This window comes from Ambystoma mexicanum, chromosome 1p, assembly GCF_040938575.1.
Source record: "Ambystoma mexicanum isolate Mex_15411 chromosome 1p, UKY_AmexF1_1, whole genome shotgun sequence".
Lineage (NCBI taxonomy): Eukaryota > Metazoa > Chordata > Amphibia > Caudata > Ambystomatidae > Ambystoma > Ambystoma mexicanum.
In genome coordinates, this window is record NC_090921.1 from 657,172,237 (window position 1) to 657,192,229 (window position 19,993).

Genomic DNA, 19,993 nt, shown 5'->3' on the forward strand with positions numbered 1-19,993 from the left:
CCACCACCTGCAACACAGTCGACCGACCACAAGTCGCTCCTCACTGTACTGCCCTCTTGCACGGGATTTACTAGAACTGTCTTGAGCTGGTTTGGTTCCTACTTCAATAACAGACACCAGCTTGTCCAAACAGGGTAGAACACATCCCTCCATTGGCTCCTAACCTGAGAAATTCCACAGAGATCCACCCTGACTCCACCAGACATCTTTAACCTGTACTTCACCTCGGGAGGATAGCTCAGCGGCAACGTGCTCGCATTGGAAGCAAGACGACACAGAGCAACACGGGTTTTATCCCCGGGTCTGCGCTTAGAAACCTCTGGGCATTAAGCGCATTATAAATAACCTACCATATCATATCATACTTGGTGTTACTGGTGGATCTACTGGCCAACCAAGACATTAACATAAACACCGCCAGACACTTTGAGTGCAAAATTTGATGAAACAGATTAATTAAATTGAGCTCAAATAGTTCCCAGTTGGGATTAGCATGGCCATTGGCAGTCAATGGGTGGGAAAATAACCAAACAACATCTACAAGCTTTGTGTCACTCCTCATAGGCAATTTCTCTCTATCTGTACTCTAATGCAATAGATCCGGAGTATAGGTGGCGCAGCCCACCCTAACAGCTCAAACTAAAAAGAAAGTTGCTTAATATACCACTGTTGGCCTCCTTTCCCTTCCCCTCTTTGCTGTGAGGCCAGACAGACAGGGCTCCAGCTGCATGCATTTTGGTGGGAGGGACTGTGATGAAGCAGCATGCCAGCCATGGACATCATTTGAGGGTTTGTCAGACACAATTGGGTAAGGTCATACAAAAGCCCAAAGGAGTAAAAATACTCGGTTCTGATAGTGAAAAAACCAAAGGGTTTAAGATGACTGCTACTTCGATTCTTATTTAATACATAAGCAGCAAGTGTCATATACACATTTAGATAAACAAAGGATACTCAACAAAATACATCAAAACAAACATGGCATGATACATGAATATCATGACCCAAATACTGGTTTTGGGTTTAGACTTTCCAACAGTTACAAACTCTTTGTTCCCTGCTCGGGATGAAGGATCACCGCACTAAAAGTGTAATTGGGGAACGGATTTGACAAGGATTTGTGTGTAGGCATGAGCTCTGCATTTTCCAGGCACTACCATAATGTTATTACCTGGCCATAAGAGGGCAACAGCTGGAAATGGTGCTCATACCTGGGAATATAACCGATGTGCCTAGCAAGTGCCTAGTTAATGCCGATACAAGGGCCATAGCTGTTGGGTTTTCTATTGTTTGTTTTTGCAGGAATTAAGTGCAGAAAACAGATGAAAGGACACACATAATCAGATTGCTGATGTTACCCTTTGGTACACTTGATTAAGACAGTTTTATTTCAAGAGATGGAACCATTTCTGATCCAATCTGCTATGCAGTATCTTGCCACAATGCCTTTAACATACTGCAAATGGCTTCCAGACCAAAATGTATGCATGTAACATGCACCTTCCCAAGTACTTCTTGTATCCTTACAATGTGCTGGTAGCTGCAAGCTTACAGTGTATGTACTCTGAAATTAATTGCAGTGTTTTTTTTCTTCAGTTCTATAAGTGGTGCAAAAATATCCTCGTTTTCTCTGTGATGTGCATGGTGGTGCCTACGTGCGGTTTAAGAAGCCCTTTGAAGTAAGAGTGATGGCAAGCAAATACAGGTCATGATAGCCACACCTGAACATGCATGGCTGTGTAATGCGTGTGCCAAAATGAGCTAAAAAACATGGCACCTGTGGGCGGCCATTTTGGACATTAATTTCAAAAACCGCAATGGAAATCTACATTTCTGTGAGCTCAATCAAAAGACATGGGCTCTGCCACGGTGGCGATGTTTATATTTGGAAGCAGATGATCTCATTATGGAGGATAGTTGGCGTATTCTTCGATCAAGGACATGCCAAGAAGGGAGTTGGAGTTATGCAGGTACAGTGATAAGGGGTGCTGAGAACGAACGTGAGGGAGAGAAGCTGGGGTTTTCCACTTCAAACTGGATTTTTCCACTGTCTGCTCCCCATGCTTGCTGTGTGTCCTTCGGCCGGGGAGAGGGGCAGTCGGAATCCGTAAAGGGGTGCGTATCTGCTCTCCATAAAGAGGAGAGGTATTCCTAATGAAAAGTCAGAAAATTGGAACCCCGGGTGATGAAGTCTCGCTGAGAGGGAGGACGCTCCGCTCGAGACCCTGTTAGTACATGTGATCTCTCTGCCTATCTACCTTGGGACTGGGTAGTGTTGCAGTGGCTGAAATGACGTCTTCTTCCTAAACTGCACTAACAGTGATGTAACTGATCTATTTTTTCACATATTTATGCCTCTATGTAAAACGACATCTATTCATTTTCAGAGTTGTTTGTATATCTTGTTTGAATAAAGGGCCTGTAAAGAGCCAATTATATTCTAACTATTGGTCTAAGTGTACGTGTGTGTGTGTGTGTTATTGCCTCCCTGAGTCAAATAACATTTTGTCCGTGTAGTCAGGGGAGTGGTTCTGAGTCCCTTACATATGACACAAAAGCAGACCAAGTTGTCCCTTACATGATGACTGTTTCATTTATATGACCCATTGACTGTCATTATATTATACTCTTGGTATACGATAGCAGAACATCGACATGTAAGGCTGTACCTCACATATAGTGACTCTGAGCGGTCGATGAAGAACTAACTAGTGTATGTTGTAATGATGAGGAATTTGTGGATGCACTTAGCATGTGATGCAGCACTTTGACATATGTTGCCATGACTTGTTATTCCTATTATTGTGGCTTTATCTAGCATAGGATGGGATTGCTTCAACAACTGATGAGCACTTTGCCTATGATGGCTGCACCTCACCAGGAGATATGTACCTTACCTATGCTGATTGACCGCGCTTAACAAATGAGGCATTAACTGACATGAAATGGAAGATGTTGGTCATGTAATACTGCCCTGGGCATATTATGGTATTATCTGGACATAAGGAAAATGAAGACTACACCTGGTATGTGAGGCTATAACTGGCATTAGACAGCAATGCCCATATATAAGAGACTACATTTGGCATAGTATGGCAGCACCTGGAAACGTGGTGCTGTTTTTAGCTGGTCCTGGACTCCTGAACGTTGAGTAATACAACCATCGCTAGACCAGGTTCAAGGAAGAGGTCGGTGAACGATTGATTTTGAGAAGCTGGAGCCCTGTGTGATGTTTACTTCAAACCGTTTCATGGAAGCCGATGTTGATGAACTTATGGAACACATCTGCAAGCTGTGGAACCTCGACAGTTTCTCAACGGAACTGCAGATTCATGAGCCTTCGAGATAACATTTAAATTGAAAACCAGGCAATCAAACCCACATTTCTGGAGTTTTCTTCATTCCAAGGAATACAAGACAATCCACACAGCAGCACTAAAAGTGGCTTCCCTCTTTGGCTGCATCTATCGCAGAGAATCTCCCTTTTCAGACATGAGATTCCGAAAATCTAAATTTCGATCCAGTCTGACTCGCCAGCATTTGAGCGACTCCAGAGTTGCTGTTTCAAGCTTCTCACCAGTTTATAGATCACTGGTGGACAGCGTGCAGTCTCAACTAGTGTCAACCCTCACACTAAATATCCAGATCCATTTCGCATGATAGCTCATGGTGATCAATTGTGATATGACACAAAATAATATAATGTTTTTTGAGTTTTTAATGTGATAGTGAATACTTACATTGGTTTCTTTTGGTGTAAAATATAAAGAAAGAGGCAAGACAAATCACCATGGTACAACTCCCCGTGCCCATCACCACCCAGGCAGTCCTTGCACATCGCCTCTGCACTAAAAGTAAATACTGACGAGGAAACGGCTGGAGACCACCGCCTAACCACACGCTTCAGCCCCCCTGCCCCTGCCAAGGTCACAGTTCTGCCACTTGTGCATCAACACACCTAAACACATTGTATTTAGGTTTATGTGTACGCATATATTTCAGGATGGAACTGAACACTCTCCTCTTGAAAAGAACAACTCATTACCCGGTGATTGTGGAAGGCAAGGGCTGCTAATAGGGTGTGTAATGTAGAAGGAAGGAGCAACTCACAGGGTGGGCGGGGTATCAGAAAAAAGGAACTCCTCCTAAGGTTTCTGATGGAGCAGAAAAAAGGTGCTGCCCACAGATTTTCGGGGTCACGTCTTTGTGCCACAGTTTCTCACATGCCACTACCTCGCACTGACCAGCAACCTAGTTGTCCGCAGAGGCATTGCTATGGTGGGGGTTGAGGAGACTATAGCCCCGGGTCTTTTGGTTGTAGCCCCAGATAGAAGCTCAGGGGCTACTACCAAGAGGCTAGCTAGTCCCGGGTGGCGACAGTCCCAACATTAGTGTAGCCCCAGATCTTTTCCAGACCTAGCAACACCCCTAGTTGCCCACTCTCCTCTCACCCACTTGCAGTCTCCAAACTCCAACTTGTTTTGCCGATGTGTTCCATTTTAACCTCCTCTCAGAGGTCCGGCCCTTCAAACAGTCAATGGACCTTTTTCAGAGGGTTACCCCTCTGTCTTTATTTTACTTTAACCTTTTTACTCCTAAATCATGCCCGTCTACACACGATGTCACACCACTCAACCCGTTTGTTTTTGTTGCAGGTTCACTTTTATTTTTTTATACGAACATCCTCCTCCGCCACCCGCCTCCAGCGGATTCATATATTGGTCCGGCCACGTCCATGTTAACTGTGGCTTTGACTTCTTGTACGGCAGAAAGTGGATGGCGAAAACATGACCCAGTTCAGCACACAGATTTTAGAATTTGACAGAAAGCGAGGGTGGGCTGTGTAGCTGAAAGCAGCTCAAATAGTCTGTGGTCTACCAGTAAGAAGGAGTTAGGGTGTCTAATGAAGCAGAACGAAGCAGCTGCCCACATAGTGTGAGATACATCAAGAAGCAGGAGTTTTTCAGAGAGAGAGAGAGAGAGAGAGAGAAAGAGAGAGAGAGAGAGAGAGTGTGTGTGTGTGTGTGTGTGTGTGTGTGTGTGTGTGCGTGTGCGTGTGCGTGTGTGTGTGTGTGTGTGTATATAAAAGCAGGAACGTCTCATCAGCTGCAGAATAAAGGAACTGTCCACAGGTTGGGTGGTGTGGCAGAAAGTGAGAGCTGCTCATAAGGGATGTGATATAATGGAAAGGATGAGCGGCTAATAGGGTGTCTGGTATATTACAACTAGGAGTTGCTCAAAGGGTGTCTGCTGTACCACAGACAGGAGCTGCTCCTAGGGCGCCTCCTGTAGCACAAAGAGGAGCTGCTCAAAAAGTGTCTGGGGTACCACAGACATGAGCTTCTCATAGGGTGTCTGGTGTAGCACAAGCACGAGCCCCTCGTAAACTGACTGGTGTACCACAGACAAAGCCTGCTCATAGGGTGGATGCTGTAGCACCAACAGGAGCTGCTCACAGGGTGTCTGGTGAACTACTGACAGGAGCTGCTCATAATGTGGCTGCTGTAGCACCAACAGGAGTATGATCATAGGGTGTCTGGTGTACTACTGACAGGAGCTGCTCATAATGTGTCTGCTGACAGCACCCACAGGAGCTGCTCATAGGGTGTCTGCTGTAGCACAAGCAGGGGCTGCTCATAGGGTGTCTGGTGTTCTACAGACATGAGCTGCTCATATGGTGGATCCTGTAGCACAAACAGAAGCTGGCCATAGGGTGTCTGGTGTAGCATAAACAGGATTTTGTCAACAGGTAGGTAGGAGCTGCGCATAGGGTGTCTGGTGTACTAGAAACAACAACTGCTCATAGGGTGGATGCTGTAGCACAAGCAGGAGCTGCTCATAGGGTGTCTGGTGCAGCACAAGCAGGAGCTACTCATAGGGTGTCTGGTGTAGCACAAACAGGAGCTTGGCAAGAGGTAGGTAGGAGCTGATCATAGGGTGTCTGGTGTACTACAGACAGGAGCTGCCCATAATGTGTCTGCTGACAGCACCCACAGGAGCTGCTCATAGGGTGTCTGCTGTAGCACAAGCAGGGGCTGCTCATAGGGTGTCTGGTGTTCTACAGACATGAGCTGCTCATATGGTGGATCCTGTAGCACAAACAGAAGCTGGCCATAGGGTGTCTGGTGTAGCATAAACAGGATTTTGTCAACAGGTAGGTAGGAGCTGCGCATAGGGTGTCTGGTGTACTAGAAACAACAACTGCTCATAGGGTGGATGCTGTAGCACAAGCAGGAGCTGCTCATAGGGTGTCTGGTGCAGCACAAGCAGGAGCTACTCATAGGGTGTCTGGTGTAGCACAAACAGGAGCTTGGCAAGAGGTAGGTAGGAGCTGATCATAGGGTGTCTGGTGTACTACAGACAGGAGCTGCTCCTAGGGTGGATGCTGTAGGACACGCAGGTGCTACACACAGGATGCCTGGTGTAGCACAGACAGGAACTGTTCTTAGGGTCAGTGGGGTGCACACGCAGGAGCTGCTCACAGCATGAGTAGCGGTGTAGCATCTTATTTCTGTTTGCATTATTTGTTTTTGGTCACATAAATAAGTGGAGCTTTTTAAGCCCTCTGTAATCTTGAAGGTCGTGATTTGTACTCATGGGTTGGATGTTCATGCACAGGCGTCTCACCATTGTTGGGTGTTTTACACATCACAATGACTACTAAATACAGGCGTGTGGCTCGCTCAACAAGCCAATTCCCGTAACAAAATCAGATTAACTTAACTACTCTTCTTTGCATAGAAATGTCAAGATCCATTCCAGTAAAATGTGCTGCTTTCAAAATTTCAAAACAAGGTGGCACCTGTCAACAGAAAGAGATCTTTCCGAATTCTTTCAGAATCCAAAGGCACTCATGGCTGTGATTTGCTGAAAAAAAAGGCTGCTGTGCAAGTCATGTCGTCACCAATCGGCAGATCTCCATATGCGATTCTTCAACTCAGAACAATTTGATCTTAGCATCACTAACCAAAACAATTCGGGCGTGGAACAATGTGGCACAGGATGCACAAGGCACAGCGTGCAGAGCACGAGCGAGATCTCGTGGGAAGGTATTTTACTTATGCCCCAGGGTTTCCCAAACCTGATGCAAGGGACCACCATGTGGGGCATCAGAAGGATATGCTAGGGCCTCCTCGTGGGGGTCAATCGGCTCAGTGTAAGTCTGGAAGTAAAAATACTGGCAGTCTAGTCAACATCAGTGACAGCACAAACCTAGCAAAGGCGCGATGTGGCTTCAAGGCGCTGTATTCCAATCTTAGAACCTGTTTGCAGGTCATGTTCAGGCCCTCTAAATCAGGAACACTTTTACTGTGCAGCATATTTACTAACTATAATAGCCACAGAGACTACCGGACTATAGTAGGCAAGAACATCCGTAGCCATGTGAGCAAGCAACCATTGAAATGTACACAATCCACTGGAAGGGTTTTAATATGGCACTAACCGCCGAGCCGGCGGGCCATTACCACCTAAGGTAATGCCCCCGGAGCCTGAAGTTACAGGCCTGAGTGTAGGTGTGCGATGCATATAAGTGCACCCACAGGATTACACTCAGAAACAAGCCAATACACGTTAAGTGTATCCCGTGGAATGTCGCCGGGTACTAATGAGCAGTCACTAACTTTCCATTTACAAAGTCTTCCTTGTTTCTGAAAGCTGAGAGACATTGCCTAAATTACACATTTTAAATATTATTGGGATCCAAAAATCGGGAAATGCACCAACACCAAACTGGATCTCTATGAATATATTTAAAGAAAATCAAAAGCTATGGGTGCTGCTTCTGGCCAAACTCTGTTGTGCGACGCTCGTCACATGAAGTACCAAAATCTTGGCCAAAAAGGAACCATTATTCCATTTTTTTAAAGCAAAGAACATGTTTAGCCTGACTTGCTGGTACCTCAACAACCATGGCTGATGCTTCAATCAAGGTCATGGACAGGTCCCTGACACAGTTAGGGGAGTGGTGCGAGGTGGATTTGGTTTGATCACGAATACAGTATGGTGTCCGGAAAGAGTTGGGGACAATAAAACAATGCATCTACCTAGCCTTGACTTGCAAAACGTAAATGAGAAGGAGGGAAGGATATCTTTTTTTGGACCTGTGCACAGCTATCGATCACACGGACAGACACTGACTCTGGGGTCCTAAACGGTTTGGGTTTAGATGAGTGGCTTCTGGGACTAATTAGCCACATTAATTCTAGTCTTGTAAGCCCAGTATGGTATAACTATAGAGGAAAACATTCTGATCCACTTATAGCCATTCAAGGAGTCAGGCAGGGCTGTGTGCTGCCCTGTGATTATTTTCATTATGTATGAATGTGCTGAAGACAGTTTGCAGAGGCCGCTCCTGATGTCCAGAGAATGAGGGCAAGCACCCCCCTCTCCCACCCTATGCGGGTGACACCGTTCATATGGCTTATACCCTTCCAGCCCCGCAGAGGCTTGTTACAAAATATATGGAGTTTATGGAATCTAGAAAAGTCTCTCTGAATATTACAAGATCTAGCAAGAGTGAGATCTTTTTGAAGGGATTAAAATAACAGCTTATATCGCATTCTGATTATTTGGGTCTGGGTTTTGACTGATATCTTACCTGGAAAGGCATAGGGCTGATGCCACCAGCAGCGCAATCTATGGGGCCCTTCTCTGGCACTAGGAGACTGAAGGGTCATTCACTGGATATCGTGCTTGAGGTCTATAAAGTTAAGGCATGCGGCATGCCAAGGGCCGTGTGGTATTCTTATTCCCTTTGTGTGTGTGTGTGTAGTGTCTTCCCTTCCCTCGAGGGGGTAATATCTGCGTGATGTCAGAGTGGGAGTGTTGGGGTGAATGCATTGGATAGCAGGCTCCTTCCCCCGTGTTCCATGAGTGATAGTCGAAAGAGCTACCTAGGTGGTGGGCACGGGTGGGTCTTCTCCTTCACATGCACTTGCAATGTATGCCACGGACACTTAAATAAAAGGACTGCATGTACCTGCCCATGGCATGAGATCTTCATTTCTAGAGGCCGGGAACGGGATACGGGTGTATGAGCCTTGCAAAGATACCGAGCTATTAAGGGTATTTAATGGGCGGCAGATGCCACTTCCAAAGACCTGATTTATTTAGAAACAGGGATGGCAAAGGTTGATATGACAGTGTCTCTTTCGCCCGTTAAACTGTAGTGCATCGTGTCGACAAATCCTGCTACATCTCCGGCCCAGACTATAGGAAGCAACCTATTAAAATCGAAAGGTGGAAATTAAACTTCCTCTGTTGAACCATATATTAAAATACCTGGATATGTTTAGATGCTCATCCTGGTTCAAGGAAAATCGTAATCTTAGCTCTAGAGATAAAAGGCCAATAAACCAAGTTACTCCACACCAATGTATAAAGGCAGTAACTATTTGTGAAGTCAGAAATCTGAAATCCATCAACCTTTATTTGCCCCTGTAAAATGGCCGTGAATGTGAACAATGGGCCTCATTCTGAGTCGGGCGGACCGGTAAAGAAGTGCCGTTATCCATGGATACCGGCACTTTACCGGACCGCCCGAATGCAGGTTTACCAGTGGGGCACCTGGATTACCTCCAGCTAAATGCAGGAGTAGGCTAGGTGTCCAACTGGCTACAAAAGCCCTTGTTACCACCACTGGCATTGCCGATGGTGGTAATGATGGAAAATCCCCTCAAGGAATCCTATGGGACTCCATGAATGAAGATTTACACTGTACCGCCAGCACTCGTTATCTGGCGGCAATGCCGCCAGACCAATTGCCGGTAAAAATAAGTACCAAATGAAGGTACCGTGGTGGCTGTACCGCCAGGATACCGGCTTACTCGGAATGAGGCACAATGCTTCGATTATACAGAGAGACCACAGGTAAGAAGGTTTATTGCCAACACTAGGTTTGGACAATATGAGACCCCACCATCAATGGATGGTTGAATTAAAACAAATCGGTTATTTCTGGTTGAGGCAATAGATCTCTGGACCTACCAATGCATTTGAAACTGTCAAAAGAATCTTAGACACCAGCAATTAATTCCAGTGTTGAAAGGAATTGATTTTAAGAAATTGAGGGTGTCATTTCTGTGCTTGATGGCAGCTAGAATAATGTGTGCACTGGGCAATTGCTTACACAAAGTTAGTAAACAAAATAACAGGACATACATATAATGACTATTTTCTTATAATCAAAGCAATGGCAAAGAAATGTTTCTACCACTTAGACTCAATTAGGCTAATAAGGCCATCATCACCTTCCCACGCAGAACTCATCATCATATTGCTAATATTATGAAGAATGCACTATGCCAACACCACATACCTTGGCAGGCTGGATTATCTTGTTAAGAAACTTCAACACCTTCAGAACACAGAGTCAAAATGTCTGTTTAGACTCGACAGGAGGGAACACATATCGCCAGCTCTCATTTCAGAGTGCACCGGGGGCATGGAACTGAATTTAATCCAAGGAAGGATCATCCCATACCAACCAAGATTGCAGAGCTCCAGCAGTGATATGCTCCTAGAAACCATGTCATACAATTAGAACAGAGTCCTGCAACCGTTGGCTCGCCAGATGTTCTGGACTACAACTCCTATCATCCTTGCATAGCATCGGCAAAGGTGAGGGATCATGGGAGTCATAGTGCACAACAACTTTAGAGACAAAGATTGCAGACTCCTGCACTAGAACGATACAGGGATTGGCGTTCTCCAGCATCACAGCAAATCTCCCTCCCAAAGCAAATACGCACAATCCAGGATCATCTCCCCTTAAAGAAAACCATGAAGACCAGGCTTTCTAACACATCCAACTAGCCCTGGTACCCCCCAGGCAATCTGCCACATACACACCTGATGGATGTTCTATACTGCCTACATTGGCCATTCGCTAATCTCCAACACATCCTCAACGTCTATGCCCAAATGCTTTATCCACAGACCAAATATGTCAGCAACACATTGCATGCATAAGATTCCCTCATCAGACTTTAAACAGCACAACGCTACGCCTCTAAAACCAACTTAGATTGCACACCCCATGGTCTATTCTTCCTAGCACCATAGGCACACAATGCTGTCCCCTGCAGGCAAGCGTCTCAGTGCCCTGGAAAAATAACGCCTAGAAATACACCTGCACCCAGAGCTCAGGGTACATCCAGTCTGCAGGCATTAACACAACAGTAAAGCTATTTTGCATCTTCTCTGTACTCACTGTAACCTAACCTCTCTCCCTCCATTTCAGATCTTGAAGAACGCCTGGAGACCATACAAATGACAGCAGTCCCGGTTATAAATCCCAGTAACCGTCTTTTTTTTTGCCGAAATAAATTACTTTGTTATAATGTACTTCGACAAAATAACTATTTGGGGAAATATTTTGTATATGTTTTTGAGGGTTCGAGAGTATACAGGAAGTGGAGGGGCGTCAGGAGGTGGTAGTGGTGGGGAAAGGGGTATGGGTGGGGGGACCTTTTAGAAAACCAACAATTGTCTTAATGTTGCCAAAGTAAACTACGAGGTAATTTATTTCTGCAAAACAACGTAGGACCCCAGTAACAGAGCAAAACAATGATGTCTCGGGAGGATAGCTCAGGGGCAATGTGTTCGCCTTGGAAGCAAGACGGCATGGAGCAACACAAATTCAAACCATGGGTCCTCTGGGTATTAAGCACGTTATAAATAACATATCATGTAATTTTAAGCTGATTTATTCATGATAGTGTTATTATATTGACCGTTTTTATGTGTACTACATTTCTTTGAAGTTAAAAAGGTTTGTGATACCAAATAAAATTGAATGAGTTGCTTAACGTTCTAGAGGTCTTCATTCCTTTCTTGTACACATCCTGCAGGATTTGGGTGAAATGGCACTAGTCAGAATGTGTTGAGTTGGCAACAAAGATGGAGAACTTTGTTTAATTGAAAAAATGGAAGCAGAAGCACTGGACGATGCCTGCCAGGGACTTCACAGACTTAAAAAGCAAGAATGACAAGAATATGTCCCAGCGGGGGGCACCTGCATTCTCACTCTTAGAAATGACTGCACAACAGCAGTCCAAAATCTCTGGCACCCAAGTTATACAAACAGGATGGCCAAAAGGTGTGCTTGATCGTGTTGAAAGCTCCTGGTAAGCTTCAGATCAGAGATCCGACACCGTTGCCATCCACAAAAATACTAATATCACGACTAGCAAATCAGGACACCTCTCCCCCCCAACAGTAGATTGCATAAATCAGAATATGTATGCAACATGGCCACTGCTGCCTTCTCCATAGGCTTGGCTGGTTCCGGGATTTTGACATTTGGTTAGAATTGATCCGAGATAATATTTTTAAGATGAGAAGGGAATTTAAGACATCCCATTTCGGAATATAAAGGTGGCAAACTGGATGGGAGAGTTATTTATGGCCATTTTAAAGATCAGCACAATAGTATGAACACCACCAATTAATCTGAAAATTGTTGTAGGACAGAGGTCCAGTGACAACTTGAGAATATACTTTCTGCCTTCAATAGCAGAAAAGGTGTCGGCTAACACTGTAGACATGCAGATGCTACTCGCATTCTGCAAGGATTGCATTGACAGTTGAGGGATCACAACTAGTTTGCACTCTTGGATGCAGGGCAACTAGTTCTGCCACAATTGCCGCCTGACCCTATCCTAACCCTACATAAGCTTTAGGCTCAACATTCCTCCACCTGGTGGTAATGATGCATCAGTCTAGGTCACTCTACTCTGCAGTGTTGCCTATTATAATGTGGTCCACCCATCACTCCTGCAAACCCCTTTATTCAAATAGCAATTGGATAGAAGAGGGCATTACGCCTACTCAGTGGCCAAGGCAAACACAACCTGCCACAAACTACAGGGAGGATCTGGGCGATGTATTCATTGGTTTATTCATTTGGTCATCTTTCATAATGCCACAGATGTTTACTCCAATACAGGGCGCTCTGCTGTTTTGTGTCTTATGCATAACTAAGTATAACATTAAAAGGAGAGCTTCTCTATCTCTACAATCTGGTCAACCCCTGCAATTCCAGAAAGCCCTAGTACTGGCATCATCCTGCCTTCTAATCTAAACCAAATGTCACCTCAAGGAAAATGATGGACATCCCCTTTCCACCACTTTCTTTCACAGCAAACTATAATTCATCTTGATGCAATTGAATTGGCTCATAAATCTTGAGGGTTACTTAAAGCCCCCACCCGCCGTTGTCTATGAGCCCTTTTTTAGCTAACCTCCTGGCTCTTAACCTAAAGCAGTTTTAAGGTTAGTAATTAAATACAGATACTACTGGATTATTTTTCTGGGTGTTGAGGTACTGGGTTTAAGCTGCCCAGAGAGGCAGTGTCTTCAGTGCAACATATAAGGCTGCCAGGTCCTTCTCTTGCTCCAGACCACATTATCATCTTGGCTCTTACCAGTAATTCTTTGAACCTTCTTGTTGGTCAGACTTCCAGCAACTCCAGCCACATGGGCACCAAGGCTGTACCCCAGCAGGTGAAGATTATCCACAGGATAATTCAGGTTTTCCTTCAGAAAGCAAAGATTGATCCCACGTTAAAATGAACCTCTTTATAGTGAATCACAAAGTTCCAGATGAAAATCATAGGTACATAAATAGAGTGGTAAGGATATTGTTTTAATCAAGAACTAAAATGAAGAATTGATCTTTAAGGCGGACAAAGGATTGCTAGGCACATTATAAACGCCCTGAAGACTGTTCACTATGATTAGAACAAATAAGAATAAATGTCCATGTACCATAGTTCACCCTCTACCCCTGATGTGAACAGATTCCCTTGCCAACTAAACAGCACTAAATTGTACGTGAGCAGTTAATGCTGGTCTATATTCCAGCCGAGAGCACCCTGGAGCTTCTAGAGGGCGATGTTGCACTAAACCAAGGTTGTCCAACATACGGCCCGCGGGCCACAATGCGGCCCTCCAAGCCATTTCATGTGGCCCGCGAGGCTGTACAGACAACATTGAACAAATAAAGAAATACACCGGGCTGTGGTGGAGGACTGTTACTGCCGCTGGTGCCCCCTAAAAGGGGGGGGGCACCAGGGGCAGTAACAGGCCACGGCCCGGTTTATTTATTTATTTATTTGTTCAATGTTTGTCGGGTACGTGGACCCGATTAATTAATTTATTTCTGCAATGTTGGGCGGACCCAACATTGCATAAATAAATAAATTAATCGGGTCCACGGACACGGCAAACATTGAACAAATAAATAAATAAACCAGGCCGTGGCGGAGGACTGTTACTGCCTATTCCACAGCCCGGTTTATTTATTTATTTGTTCAATGTTTGTCGGGTCTGTGGACCCGATTAATTTATTTATTTCTGCATAAATAAATTAATCGGGTCCACGGACCCGACAACCATTGAACAAATAAATAAATAAACCGGGCCGTGGTCTGTAACTGCCTCTGGTGCCCCCAGCACCAGAGGCAGTTACAGGCCACGGCCCAGTTTCAGGGGCGCAGAGTATGCGGGTGCTACGGCCCCCCAGGCCGGAGAGAAGAGACGCAGTATGGATGGTCCTTTGTTCCATCCATACTGTGTCTCTCGCTGGTAGCCCGGGTAAAAGCCGGGTAAAAAATAATGTTTAAAAATTGTGGGACGGATGCAAAGCAAGATGCTCTTGTTTTGCATCTGTCCCTCAATTTCTAAAAATCGTTTTGGTTCGGGTATACTTCTACATCTGTGTGCACGGATGGAACAAGTTACTTACCTGTAACTGTTGTTCTCCAGCATGGGTCTGGCATGGATTCACATGCTCATGAATATTCCCCGTCGTCAGGCTGGGAATCCTCGGTAAAGAAAAAACCAGTATCAGTTTCGTTTCTGATCTGTCTTTCGTAGTAATAACCAATCACTGGTCTCTGCGTCATACTGACCACAGCCAATGACTGTCCTCTACCTAAGCACCGCCTCTGGCAGCCATCTTCAGATTTGGAAGCACGTGAAGTGGCAGTATGACCAAGTGAAGAGCCGCAGAGGGGTAGGCGGGAGGGTTCGCATGTGAATCCATGCCAGACCCATGCTGGAGAACAACAGTTACAGGTAAGTAACTTGTTCCTTCTCCAGCATGGGGTCTGGCATGGATTCACATGCTCATGAATAAAGAATACATAGCAGTACACACATGCACAACCACGGGAGGTGGCAAAGGCTCAACATTAAGCATTGCATCAAACTCAACATTAAGCATCTTACCTCCTCACCAGGCTCACCTCAGGCGAACAGGTTGCGCAGCACTGCTTGGCCGACCCTGGACTCCTCCCTGGAATCCCGATCGACGCAGTAGAACTTCGTGAAGGTGTGCGTCGACCTCCACGTAGCAGCCCTGCATATGTCCAGCAGGGGCACACCAGAAAGGAACGCCGTGGTAGCTGCGATCGCTCTGGTGGAATGGGCTCTCGGACGGCCGGGCAGCGGTCGGTTTGCCAACCGATGACAGTACATGATACAGCTGGAGAGCCATCTGGAAATGGAAGCCTTCGAGAGAGCCTTCCCCTGATTGACAGGTCCAAAGTTCACAAAGAGTTGTGACGTCTTCCGAAAACACTTCGTGCGGTCCACGTAGAACTTCAGCGCTCTAGCCACATCCAGCGAGTGCAAAGTCCTCTCAGCCGGCGACGAAGGCGACGGGAAGAATACAGGCAACACCAAGGGTTCGTTGAGATGGAAGTCCGACGGTACCTTGGGCATGAAGGAGGGGTGCGTCCTGAGCTCTACCCTCGTGTCGTGAAAAGTCAAGTACAGGGCCTTGCAGGAAAGGGCCTGGATCTCTCCCACCCGTCGTGCGGAGGTGATGGCCACAAGAAACGCTGTTTTCCACGACAGAAACTTCAACGGGGCCGAGTGCAGAGGCTCGAACGGAGGTCCCATGAGCTTGGTCAGCACCACGTTGAGCTCCCACGCCGGGGCCGGAGCCTTCACCGGCGGGAACGATCTGAACAGTCCCTTCATGAACTCTTTCACCAGACGATGAGACCACAAGGACGTCCGTCCCGTGGTTCTGGTGTATCGGGAGATCGCAGCCAGATGAATCTTGATGGACGCGTGTGCCAGTCCAGCTTTGGCCAGCGTCAGCAGGTACGGCAGAACTTGGGGAGCCGTAATCCATAGAGGGTTAATCTTCTGTGCGTGGCACCAGACAGAGAACCTCTTCCATTTGTGTCCGTAGCATTTAAGAGTCGAGGACGCCCTGGCCTTTGCAAGAACCTCTCTGCAGTCGGCCGGTATGTCGTATCCTCCAAACTCTAGCGCTGCAGGAGCCAGACCTGCAAGTTCAGCGATTTCGGGTCGTGGTGGAGGATGGCGCCCCTTCCCTGGAGAGCAGATCCGCGTCCACCGGCAGCTTGGTTGGCGGGGACGCTGACAAGTCCAGAAGGTCCGGGAACCATATCTGCCTCGGCCACGCAGGTGCGACGAGGATCATCCTGCACCGTGACCTCTTGAGCTGGTTGATGAGCCAGATTAGCAGTGGCAAAGGAGGGAACGCGTAGAGGAACAGGCCCTCCCAGGGGAACGAGAAAGCATCGCCCATGCTCCTCGCCTGGGGAAACCTGCTGGCGAACCTCCGGCACTTGGAGTTCGTCGCCGTCGCGAACAGGTCGATCTGGGGTGTGCCCCACCGTCGGAAGAGGCGATCCACTAGATCCTGCCGTAGTTCCCACTCGTGGCACGAGCGCAGCTCCCTGCTGAGTGAGTCGGCAATGGTGTTTTTTATCCCTGCCAGATGAAACGGCACCAGAAACATCCCTTGGGCGACTGCCCAATGCCACAGGTCCTGCACCTCCTTGGACAGTGCTGGGGACCTGGTTCCGCCCTGTTTTCTGATGTAAAACATGGTGGTGGTGTTGTCGGTGAAGATCCTCACCACCTTGCCCTTGAGGGACGGAAGGAAGGACCTGAGGGCCCAAAACACTGCACGGAGCTCCAGGACGTTGATATGTAAGTATTTCTCCGTCGGGAGCCAAAGGCCCCTTGCGTGCAGATTTTCGGTGTGCGCTCCCCACCCTTCCAGGGAGGCATCCGTGGTCACTGTCTCCTGGTGGGCTGGGGTCTGGAAGTCCATGCCCGCCGTCAAATGCGCGCGGGTGCCCCACCACCGGATCGCTCGTCGGAAACTCTCGTCGAGTGTGATCCTTTCCTCGAAGCTGCCCGTCGTTTGGATCCAGCGCGCGTCCAGGAACTCCTGCAACGGGCGCATCCGGAGCCTGCACATGGGAATGAGGTAGATGCAGGAAGACATCATTCCGAGGAGGGACTTGATGGACCTCACCTTGGCCGCGTCGGCCACCAACATCTGCTGCACCTTGCCCAGGATGGTCCTGGTCCTCTCCTCCGATGGGGAGGCCAGAAGGGACACTGTGTTGAGCCTCGCTCCCAGAAACAGAGTGTCTTGCGCGGGTACCAGGTGGGATTTGGCGTAGTTCACGGAGAATCCCAGGTCCGTGAGAAGTTGGACGGTCCTTGCCGTGTGAACCACGGCAAGCTCCCTTGTCTTGGCTCGGATGAGCCAGTCGTCCAGGTAGGGGTAGACATGGATCCCTTCGCGGCGCAGCTGAGCCGCCACCGGTGCGAGGCACTTGGTGAACACCCTGGGTGCCGACCGTAGACCGAAGGGGAGGGCTTTGAACTGGTAATGCCGCCCTTGGACCACAAACCTGAGGTATTTTCGGTGCCCCTTCAAGATGGGAATATGGAAGTAGGCATCCTCCAAATCCAACGACGACAGGAAGTCTCCTTCCTCCAGCTGACCCAGGACGTGCTGGAGGGTGACCATCCGGAACTTTTGCACCTTGATGAACTTGTTCAGACGTCGCAGGTCCAGGATGGGGCGCCATCCCCCCGTCTTCTTCTTCACGAGGAAGTATCTCGAGTAGACTCCAGAGCCCCGAAGCCTCTTTGGGACGAGTTCGATGGCGCCCTACTTGAGCATCGCCTTCACCTCCAGGAGAAGTTGAGGGACGTGAAGTTCTTTCCTGGCCACGGGGGGGATGCGCGGACACTTTCTTTGAAACTCGAGCGCGTGGCCCCGGGCCAAGGTGTCCAGCACCCAACGGTCGGTGGAGATGGACTCCCACACGCTGACGAAGCTCGCCAGCCGGCCTCCCACCGGGGTGCTTCGGTGGGGGCCCGACCCCCCGGCCGGTTCAATCCTGCTTCGACGAGGCTTTAGCACCTTGTCCTTGGCAACGACGGCGGGGTCCGCCAGGCTTGCCTCGTCCTCTGTAGGCCTCCTGAGATGACGAGCGGGCCGCTTGACGGTAGGAGGAGAAACCGCCGCCGGAACCTTTGGAGGCGCCCTTGCCTCCGCTGCTCCGAAAGGGCGTCCGTAGCTGTTGCAGAACTCCAAGGGCCCGGGCCGTCTCGGTGTCCGCTTTAATGGCCTGAAGGGAATCGTCCACCGTCTTCCCAAACAGGTTGTTCCCATCGAAGGGCATGTCCAGGACTCTGGTCTGAACGTCTTGATGGAAGTCCGTAGCCTTGAGCCATCCACGCCGCCTAAGGCAAACGCCGTTGCCCAACTGGCGGAACCCAGTGTCGGCGATGTCCATCGCAACGGTAATGGCGTGGTCCGAAGCCACCTCACCTTCCTGCAGGATCTCCAGGGCCTCTGCCCTCTTGTCGTCCGGCAAGAAGTCCAGCAGGGGAGCCAGTTTGTACCAGAGGGGGGCCGTGTCCGGGACCCGGTACTTTTTCTCGTACCGGTCTCTTCTAGCTGGCGTCGTGGACGGGTTCTTGAGGAGGGTGAGGCCCTCATCCCAAATGTCGTCCAATAGAGGCACCGCGAGGACCGTCTTCCTCTTGGCCTCGCGCCGCTGATAAAGGAAACCTTCCTTCTTCTTCTCCTCAGGGCAGAGTTGGAAAAGCTCGGATGCCCTGGCGATCATTGAGTGGAACGATCCAATCTCGTCGGGCGGAGAAGCCCTGGTGGGAGGCGACGACGGTACATCCTCGTCGTATACCTCATCGTCCGTACCCGTCGCTGCCGTGTCAGTCCCCGTATCATCCCCTCGGGTGGACGGGGAGGAGGGCTGGAAGGGGCGCGACGGCTGAAAAGGAGGTGGAGGGTGGATCCTTCTTTTCTTGGTAGGGGGAACACCAGAAGGTCCCGGTTCTGGGTCCCCCGACGGGCGAGGTTCCGTCGGCAACGGTAGTCTCGTCCTTATCTCAGAGCATAAGGACTGTATAACCAACAAAATGGCCGCCGAGTTGTCTCGCGGCGCTGGCAGAGGGGAATCCGACGGGCGATCAGGGGCCCCGTCGGTACCCTCGACGATGTCGTCGTCACCTGCGTCGGGATCCATCCCGACGGGCCGGTCTTCTTCCACGCCGAGGCCGTGGCTTAAGACCTCGACCAGCTCCTCCTCCGAGGTTGAGGCCGAATCTACGATGACGCCCTGCCCCCCCTTTTTCTTCCCCACGGGGGATTTCACGGGGGTCCTATCGATGGGCACAAAAGAGGACTCCCTCCGAGGTGGCAGGGAGACTCTGAGCCCCAAGGTCGCCACCACTGGTGTAGCCTCCACAGGCTGAGCCAGGGCCGCCGCGACAGTTTCGATAGAGGGCTTGGCCGGATGGATTAAGGCCTTCACCACCTTAGGTGCGCTCACCACCTTATCCTTGAGGGGGGGGACACTGCCTCGCTCCCCCTCCGCCTTCGAGCTCGACCGGGGCCTCTCCAGGAGCTTCGCCGGGTGCTCGGCCTTCCTCTTACCCGACCCAGAGCATTGGCTCGTGGTTGATGGTGCCGGGGAGGGTGCGCCCTGCCTGGCGCCCGTAGAGCCCGACCGTTCGGCGCTCCCGGTGCCAGCGGACTCGCAGTGCTTGGCCTTATGTTGGACCCCCGTCGCTGGGGCGTCCTCAAAGGTCTTAGACGACCGCTCGGATTTCTTCCTCTTCTTCTCGCCGGACAGGCTCTTCCCTTCTAGCCAGTTGGCGAGACGTTGATGGCGGTCCT

General features: G+C 48.9%; 1 protein-coding gene across 2 annotated transcripts in view; it reads right to left on the bottom strand.

Moving 5' to 3' along the window:
* The window catches only part of LPL (lipoprotein lipase), a 251,284-nt gene that overhangs the window by 78,773 nt on the left and 152,518 nt on the right, over nucleotides 1-19,993 (bottom strand). For both annotated transcript variants that reach the window (XM_069649721.1, XM_069649722.1), the window contains exon 4: nucleotides 13,428-13,539. In XM_069649721.1, coding sequence (XP_069505822.1) covers nucleotides 13,428-13,539 — 112 coding nt within the window. The remainder of the gene's footprint in view (nucleotides 1-13,427; nucleotides 13,540-19,993) is intronic.